Here is a 19487-nt window from a genome sequence, read left to right on the forward strand (position 1 = left end):
AGGGGTGTAACGTTATGTGTATTCTTTCCGTACCAACTGTTTGGTACAGTATGTTCGGTTCAGTATGCGACTCCCTCGGTTCGGTACACTTCACGGTGTCCCGGTTAGTTACAGCGAAAATGGACAACAATTAGTATCAAACTGTATGCCGACATTGTTCAACTGAAGTCGGGTATGTCTGTGGAAACACTTGAAACGTGTCATTTACGACGGCATCACCCAAATGTGTTGATTAGCAGAACGAGACAAAACCAGACTGGAAGGCGAGTTCTTCTCCCCGCAGCGTTCAGGCAGCCTCTCACTGCAGAGTCAGACCGTGCCAAAGTAATAACTAATGCTATAGGAGTATTTTTCGCTGCAGATATACGGCCATACTCGTTTTAGAATTTAAGCATTTGCTCAAAGTGCTTGAGCCGTGCTACAGTGTGCCTTCACGTGTGCATTACAGTCAGTCCGTTGCGCTGCTCTACATAAACCAGCACGAGCTGTAGTTGTTCAGGAATTATCAACAGGTCAGTCTTACGATGGAGCATTACTTACATTTGTGTTATTTATTTATTCTTATGGACAATGATCCAGTATTTGAGTGGATTAACTGTTGCAGCAAGAATTATGGCCAATGAGCCACTGTTGGGGATTTTTTTGTTTTCCTGCTGTACCAAAAACATACTGAACCGTGTCCCCAAAACCAAGGTACATACTGAACTGTGAATTTTGTGTGCCATTACACCCCTATTACCAAACGATCTTGCATAAATAGGCTAACCAAACAGGTTAGGTATGAAAGCACCCTTAATCTTCAGGCAGGCTAAAAGCTCCAGTATACTCCAAACAAAATAACACTGTCATTGTGATCACAAATTGTGTGAAATTGCTGTCAAATATGGCACTGTGGGCATATGTGCCAGTTTTGATCTTGTTTGGAACGTACTGCTGGCTTTAAGATTTTAGGCAGAGCTGATGTCTTTATCTCACAATCCCGATCCTACAAAACAGACTGTTGTGGTTTGCAATATATCCAAGATGCTAAAAATCTACTGCAATGACACTCAATCAAGCAACTGTGTGCTTGTTGCTCTCACCCTCTGCCCCCCCTTGCCTGCGTGGGCTACGATGTGGACAAGGATGAGGGAAGGCCCCGCTGTAACACGAGAACCAGGAGCAGGGGCTGACAACAGGGTCTAGTGCTGACCTGATGACAGGTCAGAGGTTGAGCTCCAGATTGTTATCACTGGCTCTGGTTTCACACTCACTCCCTCTCAATTGCTTTGTTCGTTTTTTTGTGGTGCACGTGTGTGTTTAAGAGGGGAGATTGGCATTGGAGCTGGAAATGCCAGTGAGGGGCAAAGGGAGTTAACCAGAGTCTTGTGACCCGGCCGAAAACCCTCTAAGGGTTAGAAACACAACTGCAAACACTGAAGTGGGGAGCGTGCAAGGTGGCAGTGACAGTGTGAGAGAAATGAGAGGCTAAGAGGAGTAATTAGTATCAAGTTCCAAAAAAAAAAAAAAAAAAAATTACTTTAGTGCAACCCCTCCATTTCAGATGCACTTGTCTAATGAGCTACATCAGCTTGACAAAGTCTATTCATTAAGGTTATTTGAGAAATGGCTATTTGCTTGAAATTGATGGGTTGTGTGAATATTATTCCCTATGATGCAACATATTCTGTTCTATATTACTGGGAAAAATACATATTCACATACACACATTCAATGAATGTGAACCTGAATTTAAAAATACCAGTTTGAACATTTTACTTTAATATGTAGCTAATTAAAAGGCAGTTGGCAGACAGCTGAAAACACACTATTTTTAGACACGATTTTGCCTTTACATGTTTTAAAATCTAGCTTTAACACAGTTATTACAACTTCCCTACCCTGTGATTACAACGTCACAACAATTCAAAGTGGTGCTCTTTTGAGGCTCTCTTGCATGTTATGTGTCAAAATAATTTTCAAACTTGCCAATGAGAGGCAGACATTATGTATTATTAACCTAATTCATCGCACTAGTTTCATTGAACAACAACATTTGCTTTACACTTATGCTGCACCTCCATTACAGTATATTTAAAAATCTCAAAAAGGTGCTATGCGTTCATTTTCCAACCTGATTGCAACAGAGAAGGTAGTTCTTTGCGTTGATTCGAAATGACTTCAATGTATTTCACTGGCTTCATGGAAGGCAAGGGTTTTTTTGTTTTATCGAACAGGATTATGCATTCAAAGATGGAAAATGTTGTTTGTGTGTGTGGCTGTAAAGCAGGTCTATTGCTTTTATAGTTTTTGGAGAATTTTCTTCTTTCTTTCAAGACTGGCCTTTCAAAACTGGCCTTTCAAGACTTCCTAGGTACTAGCTTACTGTACACCATTTGGACTGTCTCTATATTTGTTCCCCTATTAACACTTCCATGCTACTAACAAGCAGAAAGAGAATGTCCTCTTCCTATTTTGATCTCTGTTCTTCTGCATGTAGGTGCAGCACCTTTTCTGCAAATTGTACATGGGTACACAGACAATGAACAGACTGAAAGCACTATGCGGACTATACTACTTTCTCATCATGATTGTCTGATTTTTCTATATACAAACCTTCATGCTATTAGTTGGAGGATGATATAATTATATACAAATGTTACATGTAGGGACTTTAAGTCAAGTCAGACAAAAGCCTGAGTAAACCTTACTGCTAGCTAAATGAAGGATAATGAGTCATAATTTGCCTCAGCCTCATTATTGAGTGGTGGCAACAATGACAAGCATAATACAAACAGCATGAACAACAATATGTCAATTCTATGACCAAATAGCACTAATGTTTGAGAAGAGGATGCTGACCTGATATCATGTGGGAGTCCTGACTGCTCCAGACTGTACTGAATAACAGCTATTTTGCATAACGTCTTCAAATTAGGGCCTGAAAAGAAGAGAAAGTGTAATGAGTCATAGACACTAATCATACTAGGCTAAGAATATCCATTTAAGCTGTGGGAATTCAAAATGGAGCCAGGCAGGTCAGATCTAAGAATCTGTAGATAAAAGGGGTTCGATTTCCTCTCCATGGAGTAAAAATCACCATGTTCTGTTTATATCATACCCCAGAAAAACAGCTGAAACAATCAACAGTGTTCACATATGAGGACGTGCACAGCATTATGATGCTAGTGTTAAATAATCTTAGTACACAATTCATATTATAAACTTCCTTTCTAATACTAATTACAAACTTCCTCTCAATTACTATCACCATCATGGCTGTTCCACCATATGGTCAGTGATTAACAGTGTGAAGGCACACGCGACTGGCACGTGGAGGCATATGCCACAGGGGATATCACTTTGTACTGCCAGTCCCATACGGTCCCTGTGTCCCTGTGTAAGCCCACCTACACAAACCCTACCTGACAGCTTTACAGGCTACCCCGGTGCAGGCAGGAAATGGCTATATTTGGTAGTCCATGAGACGGAAGTACACCACGTGATAACACAAAACAGGGCCAAGGCCAGGCATTCTAGGCCAGGTCAAAAATGAAGCAGTGGTATAAGGAGGCTATTGGTTGTATAAAATGTATTGAAGAGACCACTGGATATCTTATTTAACCAGGCAAGGTGGCTGAAAATACGTTATTATTTACAAGGGCCACCTTGGGTGGTATATGGGGATTTATGTATCTGATTGAATATCAGAATCTGCAAGATTAGGGACCTTCTTAAGCTAACAAAAGAGACACAGATAATGACAAGGATACTTACTGAAGTCTAAGATATACAGGTCTGAATGATCCATGAGGTTAAATTCATCACCCATTCCTTGCTCTGGACAGGGGCTGTAAAGAGAACAGAAACAGTTTCTATAAGATTAGAGCTGTGAACAAAAATATATTGAAACTTACGACTTACAAGTGGTCAAAGCTTCAAAGCTACCCAGGAGGACAACAGTAATTCCTTAAACGCCCTGTCTGTTTTCATGAGCATGAGCCACACAACTTGCCATGGTTGTATTTGTTACTCAACTGTGTAATGGGGCAGCTTCATTGTTTTTCCCTGATGTCATTCCTAGAATTCATAACAACTAGTTAATTGTTAACAGGCTCACAATTATTTACCTTGTCATCCACCTTCTTACCATCATTCTTTAAATCACTAAGGTTCATATCAGGGAGCCACTGATTATTCTCAAAAAGAGCAGTGCTGTTAACACAGTGCTCTGCTCTCCTTATCATGGGCTGGCATGATTTAAACCCACAGGAAGTACAGCACTGCAGTGAGACGGCAGGCTGGCCCATGCTGATAGTCTCCCAGACCTGTGCAGCCGTTGATATCACAGCACATCTGTTTCCTGCCACAGCTAAACACACACACACACCTGTGACACACCTGGTGCACCACAGTTTAGAAAGCCAAGTTGTATAACAACTCTCTTCAAGTCACCATCTGTGTATCAATTAATCAATTAATTAAAATGTAAAACATGGCTACTCGGAAAGACACTGTGTAAAAACGCAACTGAAAGCAATAGGCAATAAGGAAGAGTTATTGCCACAAGGCAGTATAGTGTATATTCCTGTAAATATACTCAGTGCACATCATTGCATAACAACAGTGCATCAAGAGACTTGTCCAGATTAGTGGATAAAAATGCACTTTACAGTTTTACACTACCCAGAGGACAGTTTCAGCCAAACAGGTCCATTTACCAAGCAGTTTAGTGTCTATAAATATCTATCAAGGAGAATAACTGAGGGGCTTGGTAGCCAGGTTTGGTCCTTAACAATAGCTTTGCAAGATGCTTTCTGCTACGTGTGGACTGGCCAGTGACTGGCATGTTTCCAACCAAAGAATCAGACACCACTACAGTACTGTTCAGTATCAGGCAAAAACCATTTATTTTGAACTGCTTGGAATTTAATTCCATTTCCCTTTTCCTTCAATCTCTTCCAGTTTTCATTCTTGCCCCTTAACCATCCTCTTGCTGAACACAATATACTCTCTCCTCCACTGTCTCTCAACCCATCAATCTTTATTCCTCTTTCTCGCTGTCCTCTCCATCGCGTCTCCCTTTGCTGCGTGTTCAGGATGTTGTAAGGGTTTTACGTTGCTAATCTTCCCTAAACAAACATGGTAGTGGCTTAAAGCGGCCAGGAGAGGTGCAGAGCACGAGCGCAGTCGTCCCAGGGGGGCCAGCTGGGGAAGTCATTACACCCCCCACCCCCCACCCCCAGGAGGTGATCCACCCGGGCTTATAGCACGGGCCTTTATCAGAATACCCTCAACCACCCAAGCGCCCCCACCCAACATCATTATACTGTCTACTCGTGGACCTGCCGTTCATTGCTGGCTGTAACATTATTGTGGTGATTAAAATGGTAGTTTTCAATTCAGGCTTATTTCAAAATCAAGAGTATGAACACTAAAATTGACTTTATAATATACATACATTAAAAACACTGATTGTTACAAATGCCACTTATGTGAGAATTAAATTAAATTCCAATAAGTTAATTATTAAAACAATCACAAAAACATCTTCTATAAACTACACGTACACTGGTAAGAGACTTTCATGGTGGCACTGAACCTTACGGTACGTTTGTCGAGAGGATATTTATTAGGACAGTCTGAAACGTCCTGACACACCAAGCATACAGTTGGCTGTTGGATGCCATAGGGGTATCATTAAGCACCTGGCCAACAATTGCCTGTAGATTTTGCGATGCGCCTGTGGTCATTGGTTCTTCTTGAATATTATGACCGTTATTATCTTTTATAAATTTGGTTTTACATGTTACATGCATTCCAGTTGTGCACTACTTATGCTCACTGTGCAAAGACAAAAACTGCTATGCCTCATTTTGAAAAGGAAAAAAATTCAAATGGTTTATTGGTTACATTAGACACTGTATGTTTGGAAATGACACTAACATCAGCAGTCTCATGTCTCCATAACAGAAGTAATGAAAAGTAGCATCTCTATCTAAGGAGCACACTGCAGTAGCTGTCAACTACTGTGCAAGCTCACATGGAGAGAGGGTACAGGCCTTGGATGCTGACGCGTGAAACGGTGCAGATAAGAGGATGCTTTAACAGGAGCAACAAGAGAGATGACGATTGCATCCCCTGGGATGAGGCTTTCTCGTATGCTTGTGGATAATGTCAGCCTGGGTGTGAAATTCAGCAGAACATTAGGGAATTGTAATGGTTTATTGGTCACCGCAAAAAGGAAGAGGCTGAAGGGGATCAGGGGAAGGAAAAAAAGAGTTGGTAAGAGGTGTCTGATAGAATGGTAGCAGTTGGAAGCGGGAAAGTCACAGTGTGTGACTTTATGTGGCATCCTGGTGTTTAATGGGTCACTTTGTTACTCGATCAGCAAAGTATCACTATGTGTGAAAGTGCTCCTCCCCCTACAGCAGCAGTGGTTCCCAGTCTGAATGAGGCCTGAGTGATGCTGCTCCCCCACTAAAAAAAACAGTGGTTGCTATTTCAAACAACACTCAATGAGGGTGTCTAATCACCCAACTGCCAGTGCTTTCTAGCAATGCACTGCCTGCTCCACCTCATTATCTTCCAAACCTAGGTCTCAAAACGGTAGAAGAAAGAGCTGAACTACAGTCCTAAAACTAATGAGCCTGGGAACACTCCAAATTGTCTCTAATGTCCAGGAATTTGCAAATGACTTTCAGAAACAGCAACAATGCAAATGTGACTAGAAAAAAAAAATGGAGTATTGCAGCAAACTCAGTAACACCTCTGCTTTCTAAACACAAACATTTGTGTTAACAATATAGCTGCAACCCATCCTGTCATGGGCATGTTTTCAGTGACTTCATTGGCCATATCCTCATTCTTGGAGTGATATAATCTGCATCCTTTTCCTTTCTCCACTTCCTATTGAACTTTGGTCCTTAAGAACCATCTACTTTGCAGGAACTCATCGCGCACTACAACTTCCTGCAGAGCACCTTATCAGGCTGGCCAGACATGCATCAAATTATTTCAGTACCACTTTGGTATTGATGCTGGGAACTGGTAGTCAGAGTACATTAAACTAAACAAAAACAGAAATTTGTGAATGACTTCTACATTAATAGGCAACACATTAAGCACTACATGATTAGATGGATACAAGCATATCTGACACAGAAAGTGACATTATTTTAAAAAATAACAATTAAAAAAATAATATTAGATTGTGGCTGGACTGAGACAAGACTTATCTAGTGATCTTAACCATAATAGTTGAAAAACATTTATCTCTTCAAAAGGATTCTAGCATTAATTTTGCTTCTCAGAGTTTGAGCTGTATGCAACACACAGCCAAGCAGTTATTAAAAAATATTACTACATGTAGCCACAGTAATTTGGTAATAACTAAATTATTTTGCCCTTTATTTTTACTGTCACCTTAAAGCAAAAATCAAAAAATAAAAATATTAATGACAAAGCCTACAGATAGGATCTGATAAAAGGGGTTTAACTGGACTGTTAAGAATTCAGCAAGAGTTGACAACGGTTTTGGCACTAAACTTAAACAAATCCAATAGACTTAGTTATCACAGATCGATAGACTCCCGTCCATTTCTTTTGCCCTAATCTCGACTGTCTCACCTCGTCTTACCAAGCTATCTGTGCCCCCTCCTGGGCAGTGGCTGGACAGTGGATTAAGACCTGTAGTTGCCCAGACCTCAGCCCCATGCAGAGGGTGAGACACAAACTACAGCTGGCTCCCAGAAAGAGACGCCTGGCTTCAGATTACACAGAGGAGATGCCAGCCACTAGTGAAGCACGCATCTCAAGTTGCAACCCCTGTGGACAAAATGTAGTTGGACTTGGTGGTGGTATTGGAGAAATAAACTGGCCCTACAAATCTCAAGCAAATACAAATTTAGTCCCTTTTATCAGGACAGGATGTTATCAACCTAGCTGCCTCTAAAAATGAGGAAGAAGACATTAAATAGTGTTTCAGGACCTTGAACACAGCTGGTTAATATACGGTGGAAAGTTTAAAGGGCTTGTCAAAAGTTCTTCTATAGCTGGTGGATTCATTTTGGAAAAATAAGTTACTTCCTCTATAGCCTTAATCTTCTGCTGCAGCTGAAGACTAGCGTCAAGGTCAGCCACCTAACAGGAGACAGACACAACAGGCAATACTGACCAACATACAGTGGCTTCAGACCATAGTTTTAGTACATGTATGGTTATGGTTCATGCCTTTTATCAGAACAGCTCATTAGTAAAATAGATACATTTGCAGGCCAAGTGATTATCTCTTCATAACCTGCTCTTTTTCTATTGCTAGAAGTATTTCCTCTCATGTTAGTTGGATCATTCTCTTTCACTAACATAAGCCTTGTGGTGTTTCAAGTCTATTTCACAGCCAAGCAGTGTTGTTTTAATATGACCGGTGCTGACTGTGAATGAATAGCCTCAAATTGTGCGTGCTTTACTTTGTCTACATAGCATGGCATTGTTTTAAAGAAGGGACCTAAAACCACCAAGAGGTGTTTTGGTTGTGATGACAGTAGTAAATCACTAAACTACTACTATTTAGACATGTGAATTTATGTGGACAACAGCATCACAAAGCATCACCTATGCAGGCTGTTTATTTGAGCTGCTGTGTAACACTCAACCCTATGACACCTTAATGTATACAGCCTGTTAGTGGGTTAAAGAGGGTTAAGATGCAGATGAAATACTATCATGAGCTTGTCTTTGAAGAGTAAATCACAGTGTTGCTGCGCTGCCCCAAGGTCCTGTCCCGCCACGTGCGGGATGCCCCTTATCCTGTTGGGGTCACCTCCACTGTTTGAAAGGTTTTATCTCAAGCATACTAAACGCACATACACACATGCACACAGACAATTAATAAAGGAAACTTCTGCAGTCTACCCTTTGACACTGAAGGCCAAACAACAACATGTGTGTGGCATCAAAATCTATGGTGTGTTGATAGGCGTGTTTCCATGGAGCCATCTTCCACTGGGGCAGATCTTCAGGCATTATAGGGTGCAGAAAATGCAGCCATGAAGATATTTATATTCAAGAATGAATGAAAATGAAAAGACAGAAAGCAGGGTGTTTCGTGCAATACCTGGCAAGAAAATAAAGTGTTTTAAAATTAGTTCTGCCTCAGTCCCATGTTGTGTTTAGTCTAACATTTGAACTGTCAGGTTCAACAGTGATAACAAACCACACTTTAACCAGCTGGACTATCATAACAGCAGCCATTTCAGCCATTGATAAGGTGCAAAATGGTCTTGTAGGTGATATCGAGGCACCAGGCTTTTGACCTTCTTGATCTACTAAACAAAATCTCTGCAGAAGCTCTCTGGCTCAACAACTTGCTGCTTTGAAATGACCAGTTAAATTCCACAGAGATTAAATATCATGGTGAGATTCTGGTGGATTAAACACGAGGTGTTGGGCTTGAATGTTTTGGCTACCAGTGAGATTACCTGCTATGTAGTCCCCCTCTTGCTCAGAGTATATTTCCCTACCTGAAAACTAAATAGTGGCAGGTCAACAGACAAAAACAATCTGCTTGAATTTTATATTGAAACTAAAATAGATTGAAGCTTATAAACAAACTATATCTTATTACACTCTTATTATACTCTTATTTGTATCATTTCCTACCTATAATAAACCAGGGTAATGAGTCAGCAATAGACAGAAGCATTAAAAAAGACACCCAATAATTGAAGCATAAATGTTTCTAAATCTAATATTAGGAATGACGTCGGCATGCTTTCCATCTTCACTAAATGTACCAAGCGACTGTGCATATTGCCAAATGGAACACATGCGTTAAGGCTGGCAGAGCAAAGCAAGCATGTGCACCATTCTGACGTCAGCTCAACTAAAGGAACTGTGAGTCAGTAAGTCATGAGAATGCATCCAGACACATGCAAACACACACAAATGGCACACTACACCGGAAAAGAGAATGATGGAATGGGACTACTGGCCCCTGTACTGAGCAGAAGCCAGTAGGAAATCTCAGCAGAGACCTACAGTGGTTCCTTCAATTTGACTGAAATGCTGAACCACCAGGGGAAATGAATCATGGGCATTGTGATATTTTAAGGCTCTAAAAATCCTAACATAGTGTCTCATTTTGAAAAGAAATGACAAAAACACAATGCACTGGGAGACATCAGCGAAAGAAATAATTTAGATATTGACTGCTGCTGTGACTAAAGTGAAAAGAAACAACGACATAAGGTGGCATTGATGAGAAGCACCCGAAACTAGGGCCAGTGCATATCATCCAACTGTGGAGCCACAGTGCCAGCAATTTCAAGACTGGGTTTGCAGGCCTCCGGTTTTCCTGTGTTATAGATGTTAAGAAAGGTTATTAAATGATAGATTAATTTACAAAATCAGGATAAAGTAATGTTTGGAGCCACAAGCTCAATTGCATTGTTTTTGAGCATTAAATATCCAGATGTTAGCGTGACACAATTCGATCAGTTTTTATTAATCATTTTATTTTAGCTAACATGTGGTACACTAAGAAAACAGCAGCTATCAAAAGAAAGAGTTGAAGCTGTAACCCTCATTGCCAGTGGGTGGCACAAACATTAAAATTGCAGCAGCTATTACTTTCTTTGCTTGTAGGTAGCGTACATCAGCATGTTAAACTCCCCCTATGAAGAAACTGCAATCATCCATGTCATACTTTTACTACCACTAACCTCATCATCCTGTGTCTTAACTTGTATGAATGTAGATGATAACTGTGTGTCTTACGTCATTGGATTACATAAAGATCATAGACTTATCTGGGCCTGCCTAAGCACAGTGATGACATCAAAGAGACTCATTCATCACATTAGGCCACTTTGGCATTATTAGACCTATAGTGACAGCCACTGGACCCTGCTTCTCACAGTGAAAGGCAATTAAAACCGCTTTGAAGAACAGTCATTATCAGCAGTGCACATAAAAGGTGCAGAAGGGCTAAAAAAGCACAAAATCTTAATTCTACAGACGACTGGGATGTTTTCGCTCTTAACATTTACCAAACGACAAAAAAGCAAAAAAAGCAAACCTTCAATCACAGAGTAGCAATTGAACGCAAAGAGATGATTTAAATAAGTCATCAGTACGGTTGTCAGAGAGGCATGAATACCGGACACGGAAAAAATATATTCCCTAAATAAAATTAGGTGAATACACGTTGTCATGTCCAAGTAGCTTAAGGGACAGTACTAGATTCCCCTTCACAGATTCCAAGCTGTCTACTCCCAGCATGCCAATCTGTCATGTCCTTGTTCACATCCTGCCCCTGTTCCCAAGCTTAAAATGCTTCCCGATTTAGCCCAACCTGGGCTTGTCGTAAGCAATTATACACAGAGTGTGATGAATGCCAACAATGACAACATAACCTTAGCAGGAGATCCATAATCTACGTGGCACTGTCTTCTTGTGCAACTCAACTTTAGCAGTGTTCAATTCCTCGGAAGGTGAGAAAGATTTACAAACATACAGGGTTTAGCAAAGTGTGCTGCTCGTTGCTTATGTGCGTAGGTGAAGGTCAGTGCAGGTGGAGTTAGTCATGCACGGGTCGTCCTTCGTGGGGCAGTGAGCAGGTCTCAGTAAATGAGTGTAGCAGAGGCGCTGAGGGTATATCAAATTGCACTCTGTGAGAAAGAATGCTCCCTGAGGTCATAAATCAGAGATGGGGCAGAATTTCGCGCCTTTCTGGAGCTCAGCAGGCCTGTTTACACTGACGTAAGTGGCACTCAATAGACTGCCACTAATGCCCAGCCTGTCATTCATACAATTGCACGCTCTGCTCATTTACCCTAAGTGCAAGTGTGTACCTAAAAACATGAAACACAGGATATCATGCACTAAATACTGTTTAATGGCAACCAATTTAACAGCACCTAAATAGAGAAATCCAATGTAAACATCAAGGGTCATTCAATATAAATCCAAATATAGTCTAACACTGAACACTTAGAGAGTTGCACTCATAATTTCATGTTTTGTCTACACCTCTTTTTATTCATTAATAGTCAATATCACACTGTTGTTTGTTTTACAATTGTGTTTAGTGTTAACACACCTCAGTGTTATGTCTAGTCCAAAGTGTAACCCCTTTGAAAGCAGAGGGCTTAATAGTTTTATTGTCCTTCACTAAAGTAATAAATTATTCCTGAACAAATTCCTGCAGGTAAAATAAATATCATAAACTGGGAAAAACTATCAACAGAAGGGTTCTGTTTTGGATCAATATGAAAGGACAACAAACCCAGGAAAACAAGATGTGGACCATAAATTTCAACGCAATTTCCTCGGCAGACCTACCAAAATGAGGAGGCCCACAAAAAACACAAGCAAGGTGTCCAGCAAATAATTCATGACAGCCTGTGCAAGCATTTATCAATTGCATTGAGACAGACACCAATAACTTTTTTGCCCTGTTAACTGCCTTCATGTTGTTAGGTCATGCAAAAATAAACACAGGAGACACAGCAATGGCTGGTTTTAAACGTAATGTTCACACTACATTAGAGGTGTATAATGAAAAAACACTTGCTCAGACTAATCTTAATCTGTGCAAATCATGACAGAAATTAAAACACCAAGTGAACCTTAATAGGAAAACTTTCTTAGTAAAGAAGAGAAAGCAAACAAATGAGTGTGATAAGAAGCTGCTTGGAGTCTGCTTGTGTGTCTTAGTATGTGTGTGCACGTGCTTATGGGAGTTCCTGTGTGTAAGAGGCTTAAGTGTGCTCATGTAAACAACAAACGTGTGATGCTGGTCAAGAGAACCTGTGTGGCCAACTTGCTTAGAGCCTGCAAGGATCATGCTCTAATTTGTACAGTAACAGGAAACAACATCTTGGCAGACTTAGAACAACTGAGCAACCGCTGAAGTACAAAATCCTCCACTTTACAAATAACAACAAACAAACCAAAGTTCTCCCCTTATAAATCTACTTGAATATATGTTAAAAGCTTAAGGCAGAAAAGTTGAATTGGCCCCAGTTTCCAAATATAAAAAAATCTAAATCTGCCCTGAACCTTTTAAACAGGATGTTGAAGATATTGTGTGGTGTTTGATTTCTTCCTCTGCTCAGCCAGCACCCTCCATCATTCCAGTGGCCCCAATGACACTGCCTTTCCAACCCCAGCCCTATCTGCTCACAACAGGAAATCATGACTCCTTAAAACCCATCCTGGACTAATCCCAGCGAGAAACCAAACAATGCACAACCATCTTCAAAAATAAGCATCTTCTAAAGCTCTTCATCTCTTATAAACAATTATTTTCTTCTTCCTCAGTTTAATAACTTGCTTTACTGACTATTGACTGCTACTGTTTACATGCAGCAGATTTTGTTTCTTTGAATTGTAATTACTAATTTAAATATAAAAAAGAAGCCTTTAAAAATAGATCTGCTGGAGTGTAGTGAGAATAGCAGGTTGATGTTTATGAACTACATGTTGCATGTGTTACATCATTTGATTCTCAGTTTTATATATATATATATATATATATATATATATATATACACACACACACACACGAAAAATTATTATTTTAATAATGACTATAATGCTGCTGCATAATGGATGAATCAAGATTACACTTGTGTACAAATCCAGCAGCAGCCAGAGGCCTTTAGGACTTGAGGGCCTCTAGACGTAGTGGGGCTGAGAGGACTCTTATCCACAGCCTCCCGATCCCCACTATCAGGTCCCAGTGGGGTTTGCCTGATAACACAGCCTTGCTGATAACAGTAGCCCAAGTCCCGGACTCTGGACCATGCTAACACCGTTAGCTACCTCATTACTCCGCTGGCTACTGGCCTATCACAAGCCTGTCACCAGCCCAGTGGCACCTTACCAGCTACGAGCCCCCCGGCAATCACTACTGTCTTACGGCCAACAAGGGAATCATCACAGACTGCTGTCTACAGGAGCCAGACCCTCCATTTGGCATAGTGAAACGAGGGGACAGTTTTTTTCCACAAACTGTTCAAAAAACAGAATGCTGTTGGTCCTGAGAGCCTGTGCTTCATAAAGATTATGACGACAAACAATGAAAAAAAGAGTCAAGAATATAAGAATTTAGGTGTTTGTAAAAAACAGAAGTTGGTAACATTTCCCCTCTCTAACCAACTTCTGAACTTATTTAGTATTTTTCCTTTCTTTACCAATATTTCATCCAAGAGTTTACATGTTTGGTGACATTTAAGTAGTTATCTTTAATGATAATGTTAATTCCCAATTCAATATTTAGTTAACTTTTGTTCTTTAGGTCAATTCAATTCTGTAAATAATGATTTATCAGAAGTATCAACCAAACTTGTGTCTCCATTAAAAAACAGGGGAACAGCAAAATTAACGTATTAAATATACTTGTAAACAGAAGAGGCCAATTATAAAAAAAATATGCACTATATGATAACACTGAACACACTGAAGACTTTAAACTGTTTCCATAAAATGTTATTGGACACTACTTGAGAGATCTAAAAACTACATATCTTTTGTACTCTCTACAAAAAATGTATGTAACAAATAAAATAATTAGTAAAAAGTAATTTTTGTCACATTTTAGTCTCAGCAGTAAGTACTAACAGTAGTAGAGACAGTAGCAGTAGTAAAAGTAGGAGTCAAAGCAAAACAGTGGCAGCAGTAGCAATGGCAGTTGCAATTTTTGCAGATGTTTGGGAGTGTGTTGGTTGGTCAGCTAGTTAGAGTGGTTAGGGGAGGGGTGGGTGAGTGAGTATATGATAGTGGATTTTAGACATACCACTTTATATTTGTATGTTTAAAGTTTAGATTTTTAAATGTGTGCAAAGCAAGTAACATGGGGATTGAACTCTGCAGTTTGTCCCGCTGAATGCAAGCTTTGCATGGCCCATTCTTTTGAAATAAAATGTGTGGTTATGGTTTAGGCCTGGGCCTAAATATATCGAATATATTTTAATACCAAGTACCAAGTGGGTATAAGTATTAAATTAAAATAAGTGTGAAGTACAAAGTGGGTTTACTGGTTGATGATAATAATACGGTATAGTTAAGTTACTTTAGTCAGTCATAAAGTGTGTAGATCAGGTTGGATTATAATAGTTAATCAAAGGCTGTGTGTTACAAACTTATTGTGACGAATTTATAAGAAATAAGAATAAGTCCCTGTTTATCTAACGTTACTACGGCCTCTTCTGCTCTACGCAGCAGTTGGTCCAGACTGTGAACAGCTAGCTAGTTAACAACTAACTCTGAGTGCTTTTTTTCGGTGAAACGGGGGGAAAAAAATGTTTTAAATCACAAGAGAAAACTCGATCAATCCTCTAATCACTCTTATTACTCTACCCGCGGTTCCAGCTCCACAGCTCTAAAATGTATTTGGGAGAGCTCCAGTTTTAGGCTATTTTAATTGACTTTTGCCTGATTCGAAGCTGCTAAGTAGCTAGCTGTTTACAGTCTGGTGAAACTCTGCTATGAAGAGTACAAGAAGACACCATAGTAACATTACATAAACAGGGACTTTTTATTTATTTTCTGTAGCAGCAAATACAACACACGGCCATCCAGTAACTATTAAGGCCGTAAACGGCTACACACTTTATGGCTGACTAAAGTAATGTAAGGGAAAGGCTCACTTTCACAACACTGCTGGTTAACGTACCCACGGTTACCTTCGTTAAAGGGGAAATACTCCACTACAGGTAAAAGTTCTGCAAGTACTCATTGCGCAAAATGGTCTCTGTCAGTGTTTTACTATTATAAATGATGTTTCTGGATTAATATTACTGCTGCATTAATGTGTATGTTGCATTTTACTGCTGTAGATGTTTTTGGGTAGAGCGATTTTAACTGCTTTATATACTGTTGGGTAGTTTCATCTACAGCAATGCATCATATTCTTTAAGATCATCATAAGTTCGCACTATCTGAGAATTTACGGTTGTTATTTTAGAGAAAATGTGTATATCGAGATATATATCATATATGGCGGAATAGCCCAAAAATATCAAGATATTATTTATAAGCCATATTGCCCAGCCCTATTATGGTTTATTGAGCGGTTCCTTTATCTGATACGTAGCTTATCTTAATATAGTGACCACCTTATTTTAATATATTTTAATATAATAATTGGAAAAAGCTTGTCCATGAAAAACTAGTAGCTTGGTATTTAATATGCAGGCTCCACTGTCGATATCATTTCTCAGAAGCAGGCATTTTCTACTAAGCAGTTAAAAGTGTGAATCCATGCAAATAAATATTGCAAAAAATATTGCCATGGCCAAATGTGTTGTCACCAAGTATTCAGTCAAACTAGTTAGCAGGTATAACACTAGAAGGGTTGGTAGACATAGTTGCAGATTCCAAAGTTGGAGGTTCAATGCTGATGGAAATGCTGTCTCACCTTAACAAGTGGTTGGATACATTAGTATTGTTCCTATAGCAATTCACTGCAGCTCTGCAAAGTTTACACGTTTGTTTTTCGAAAGGCAAGCTGTGACCACATTGCTTTCCCCAACTTCAATACAGACCCAGATATACAGATAAATCCTAATTCTAAACCTGTGCATTTTAGTAATGATAAATGATCTTCCTACCAGCACCTGGATGCATCAACAAGCAAAAGCGTTCAATATAGTCCCTGTTTTCCACTGTAATACCAAGCGACAATGACTTTGACAAAAATAATTACGACATGCTGTCAATTCTGACGGGTTACCTGACTGAAGCGAGTTTAACATTTTTACAAGATGGTTTTCGTTGGAAACCAATGGTGCCTGGAGCATATGAGCGATACATTCTTCAGTCTAAAAACTTAAAGCGTGTTTTAACATAACAAACACAAACTTTTGACTTTAAAACATTTTGGATATTTTCTAAGATGTGCACAACTGAGAAGCTGAAACACATAATTTGAGAGAAAACACTGGCTCAGCTGGCACACTGGTTTTATCATCATGTGTTGTCAGCTTAAGCTTTTGTCATACACACCTCTGTGGGAAATGGACACCAGGGGAACAAAATAAGAAAAAAAAACTGGACATTTGAACACAGAACAATTCAACTGAAGGATCTATTACAAATTATTGTGCTTGAATATTAGCATAATTTATTTTCCTCTTTTGCCCTTTAGGTAGGGGGGTAATTAGGGTGAAGATGAGAGTAGGGGAATTAGTTCTATTTGCAAAATGTACTCAAACAGTGCACATCATATTAACTGTTTTGCAGCTACATGTAAATATATTAATATTCTTTAGTTGGAAGAAATATTATTATATTTATAATTATTAGAAATATAATTAATATATTATAAAGAACCAATTAATGAATTAATAAAGAATTAAAGAGTTGATCTAAAAATAATTTTACCACTAGAATAATCAAAGGGGAACTTAGTTACAGTGTACATATAAACCATTTAGATACAAAAATAAAAACAATGTAGAGAAAAATGACAGTTCAAGTAGTAATATTTGTGCCTCACCTGGTTCCTCCAAAGAGGATGATTCGATCGCCAACCATACAACAGCACTGCCGTCTACGCGGACATGGGCCTTTCCCCTTCGGTTCTACCTTATTCCAGGAAAAGGCTTCTGTAATGTGTACACACAAGACAAGAATAAAGTTGAGATAACAATATTTAGACATAATGATGGAAAAAGAAGGAAAAAAATAAAGACTGTACACCAGGCTGACTTCTTTCGAGATGGAAGACTCTCAGTAAAACTTCAGATTACATCCTTGCTTTAAATAGCTCAACAGAGGGATCTTTAGCACAACAAATTTTGATCTATCTGTGTGGGCTACATCAGAGCAGCTATTCAAACTCTCAGCCACTTAAAGTTACATAAACCTAATAGGTTCTTATTGTGCCTGCAGTTCATTCAGCTTCCTGCTATATTTAACCACAAACACAAGGCCCAAGGATAAGGGAATAAAAAGGAGTGATAAAGCAAGAAAACAAAACTTGACCTTCATTTGAACACAAAACTTCACATTTCAGAAATAGAACCAAATCCTCTCTTCTGCTCTGCTGAAGTGCAATATGAGTGACGATGTTCAAGCTCTTTCAGTTGTTCCATATAAGGACGAACTGTGTAGTCTCACACTCTCAGATCCAACGGCATCATTGCATCTCTATAGCAACAGGCCATTCAGACTTTGTTGGATAATTAGGATTACAATTGAAGTGCTGCCATCTAGTGGACAGTAAAGCACAGGTTTAAATGGTTAACAGCAGATCTCAGGTTCACCCAGTACAAGCCTCTCCAGCTGGACACAATCAATCATACCTAGTACTTCATCCATAAATACCCTGTGATGTGCTATAAACTGGAAAGGTTAAAGATCGGTAGGGCTAGGCTAACTGTTATGCACATTCTGTATAATCTGTTGTGCCCACCTCAGCGTATTAATAGTCTACCTCAAACGTGACTGAACTGTGTCTCTAGCAATGGCATTGAACATAATAAAAACAGGCAGGAGCTGGGAGAAAATAGGCCACAGTCCAAGTTTATTTTTAATAACTAATGCATTGGACAAGTGCCAGGTGCTGTATTCAAAACTTTCATTTCTTCCATACAAAGGTAATTATAAAACAAAGGAAATCTATGTATAGTGCTATTTTAACACCATATAGGACACTATATTGACAATGAACATAACCCAGGTGTGTTGCTTCAGTTATGACAATGATGCTTTGTTTGGAAGAAGAAAACAAGGTTTCTTCCGGAAAACACTGACTTGAGAATCGATCTGGCAACATTTGTAAGAGCAGACAGAGACTCCAGAGACTGAATTATTGTCAGTTTTGCATCTGTGTGTTTCACACTCGGCATAATGAACAGGGAGCAGTCAGCCACTATCACGAGACTGACAATGATGCAATAAGGGATGAGAGGATTGTCTACATGACTCTCTACAGAAGAGTGAGGAGGAAAGTGGGTCAACACAAGCTAGCACTGTCAGTGCTGCATTAACCTTTATAGGAGGTACACAGTCATCAATGCAGGTAAATCAATAACAAAATAAAAATGACTAAGCAAAGACACGCTATCAGGAATGACACAATTAGCAGCAGTGCTTTACATCAACATACTGTAACACATTTTCCCAATCTGACATAAATAAATTGTGAATCACCTGGATTGAATTTCCAGAGGTCATTGAAGTGCCAGTCCAAAATGGCATTGTATCCTCCAAATATATACAGCTCTCCATTGTAGGAAACTAAACACAGAGAGGAAAACAAAAAATTAACCAATTTTTATGGTTGATCATACAGATCAATGGAATTTGCAGCACAATAAATGGAACCATGTGAACCAGTTAAATTAGCTGGATTTGTTTAATCAGGAAATGAATGCAAAAAAATGCAATCACTCTGAAAATGAAGTTTAAGTTCTTCCTCTTAAAAACACATTATTTCAGACTATTCGGACTAAGAGAAACATATGTTAGTTTAACAAGTGCCAGATCATTAACCTTGC

The 19487-nt window shown here is 39.3% G+C and overlaps 1 protein-coding gene across 2 annotated transcripts in view; it reads right to left on the reverse strand.

The window, feature by feature from the left end:
- klhdc3 (kelch domain containing 3) overlaps positions 1-19487 on the reverse strand; it is a 29876-nt gene that overhangs the window by 4125 nt on the left and 6264 nt on the right. For both annotated transcript variants that reach the window (XM_044214850.1, XM_044214851.1), the window contains exons 7-10: positions 19141-19227; positions 17483-17591; positions 3757-3830; positions 2842-2920 (exon numbers count right to left, since the gene is read on the reverse strand). In XM_044214850.1, the coding sequence (XP_044070785.1) occupies positions 2842-2920; positions 3757-3830; positions 17483-17591; positions 19141-19227 (349 nt within the window). The remainder of the gene's footprint in view (positions 1-2841; positions 2921-3756; positions 3831-17482; positions 17592-19140; positions 19228-19487) is intronic.

The sequence above is a fragment of the Siniperca chuatsi genome, linkage group LG11, assembly GCF_020085105.1.
Source record: "Siniperca chuatsi isolate FFG_IHB_CAS linkage group LG11, ASM2008510v1, whole genome shotgun sequence".
NCBI classification, from domain to species: domain Eukaryota; kingdom Metazoa; phylum Chordata; class Actinopteri; order Centrarchiformes; family Sinipercidae; genus Siniperca; species Siniperca chuatsi.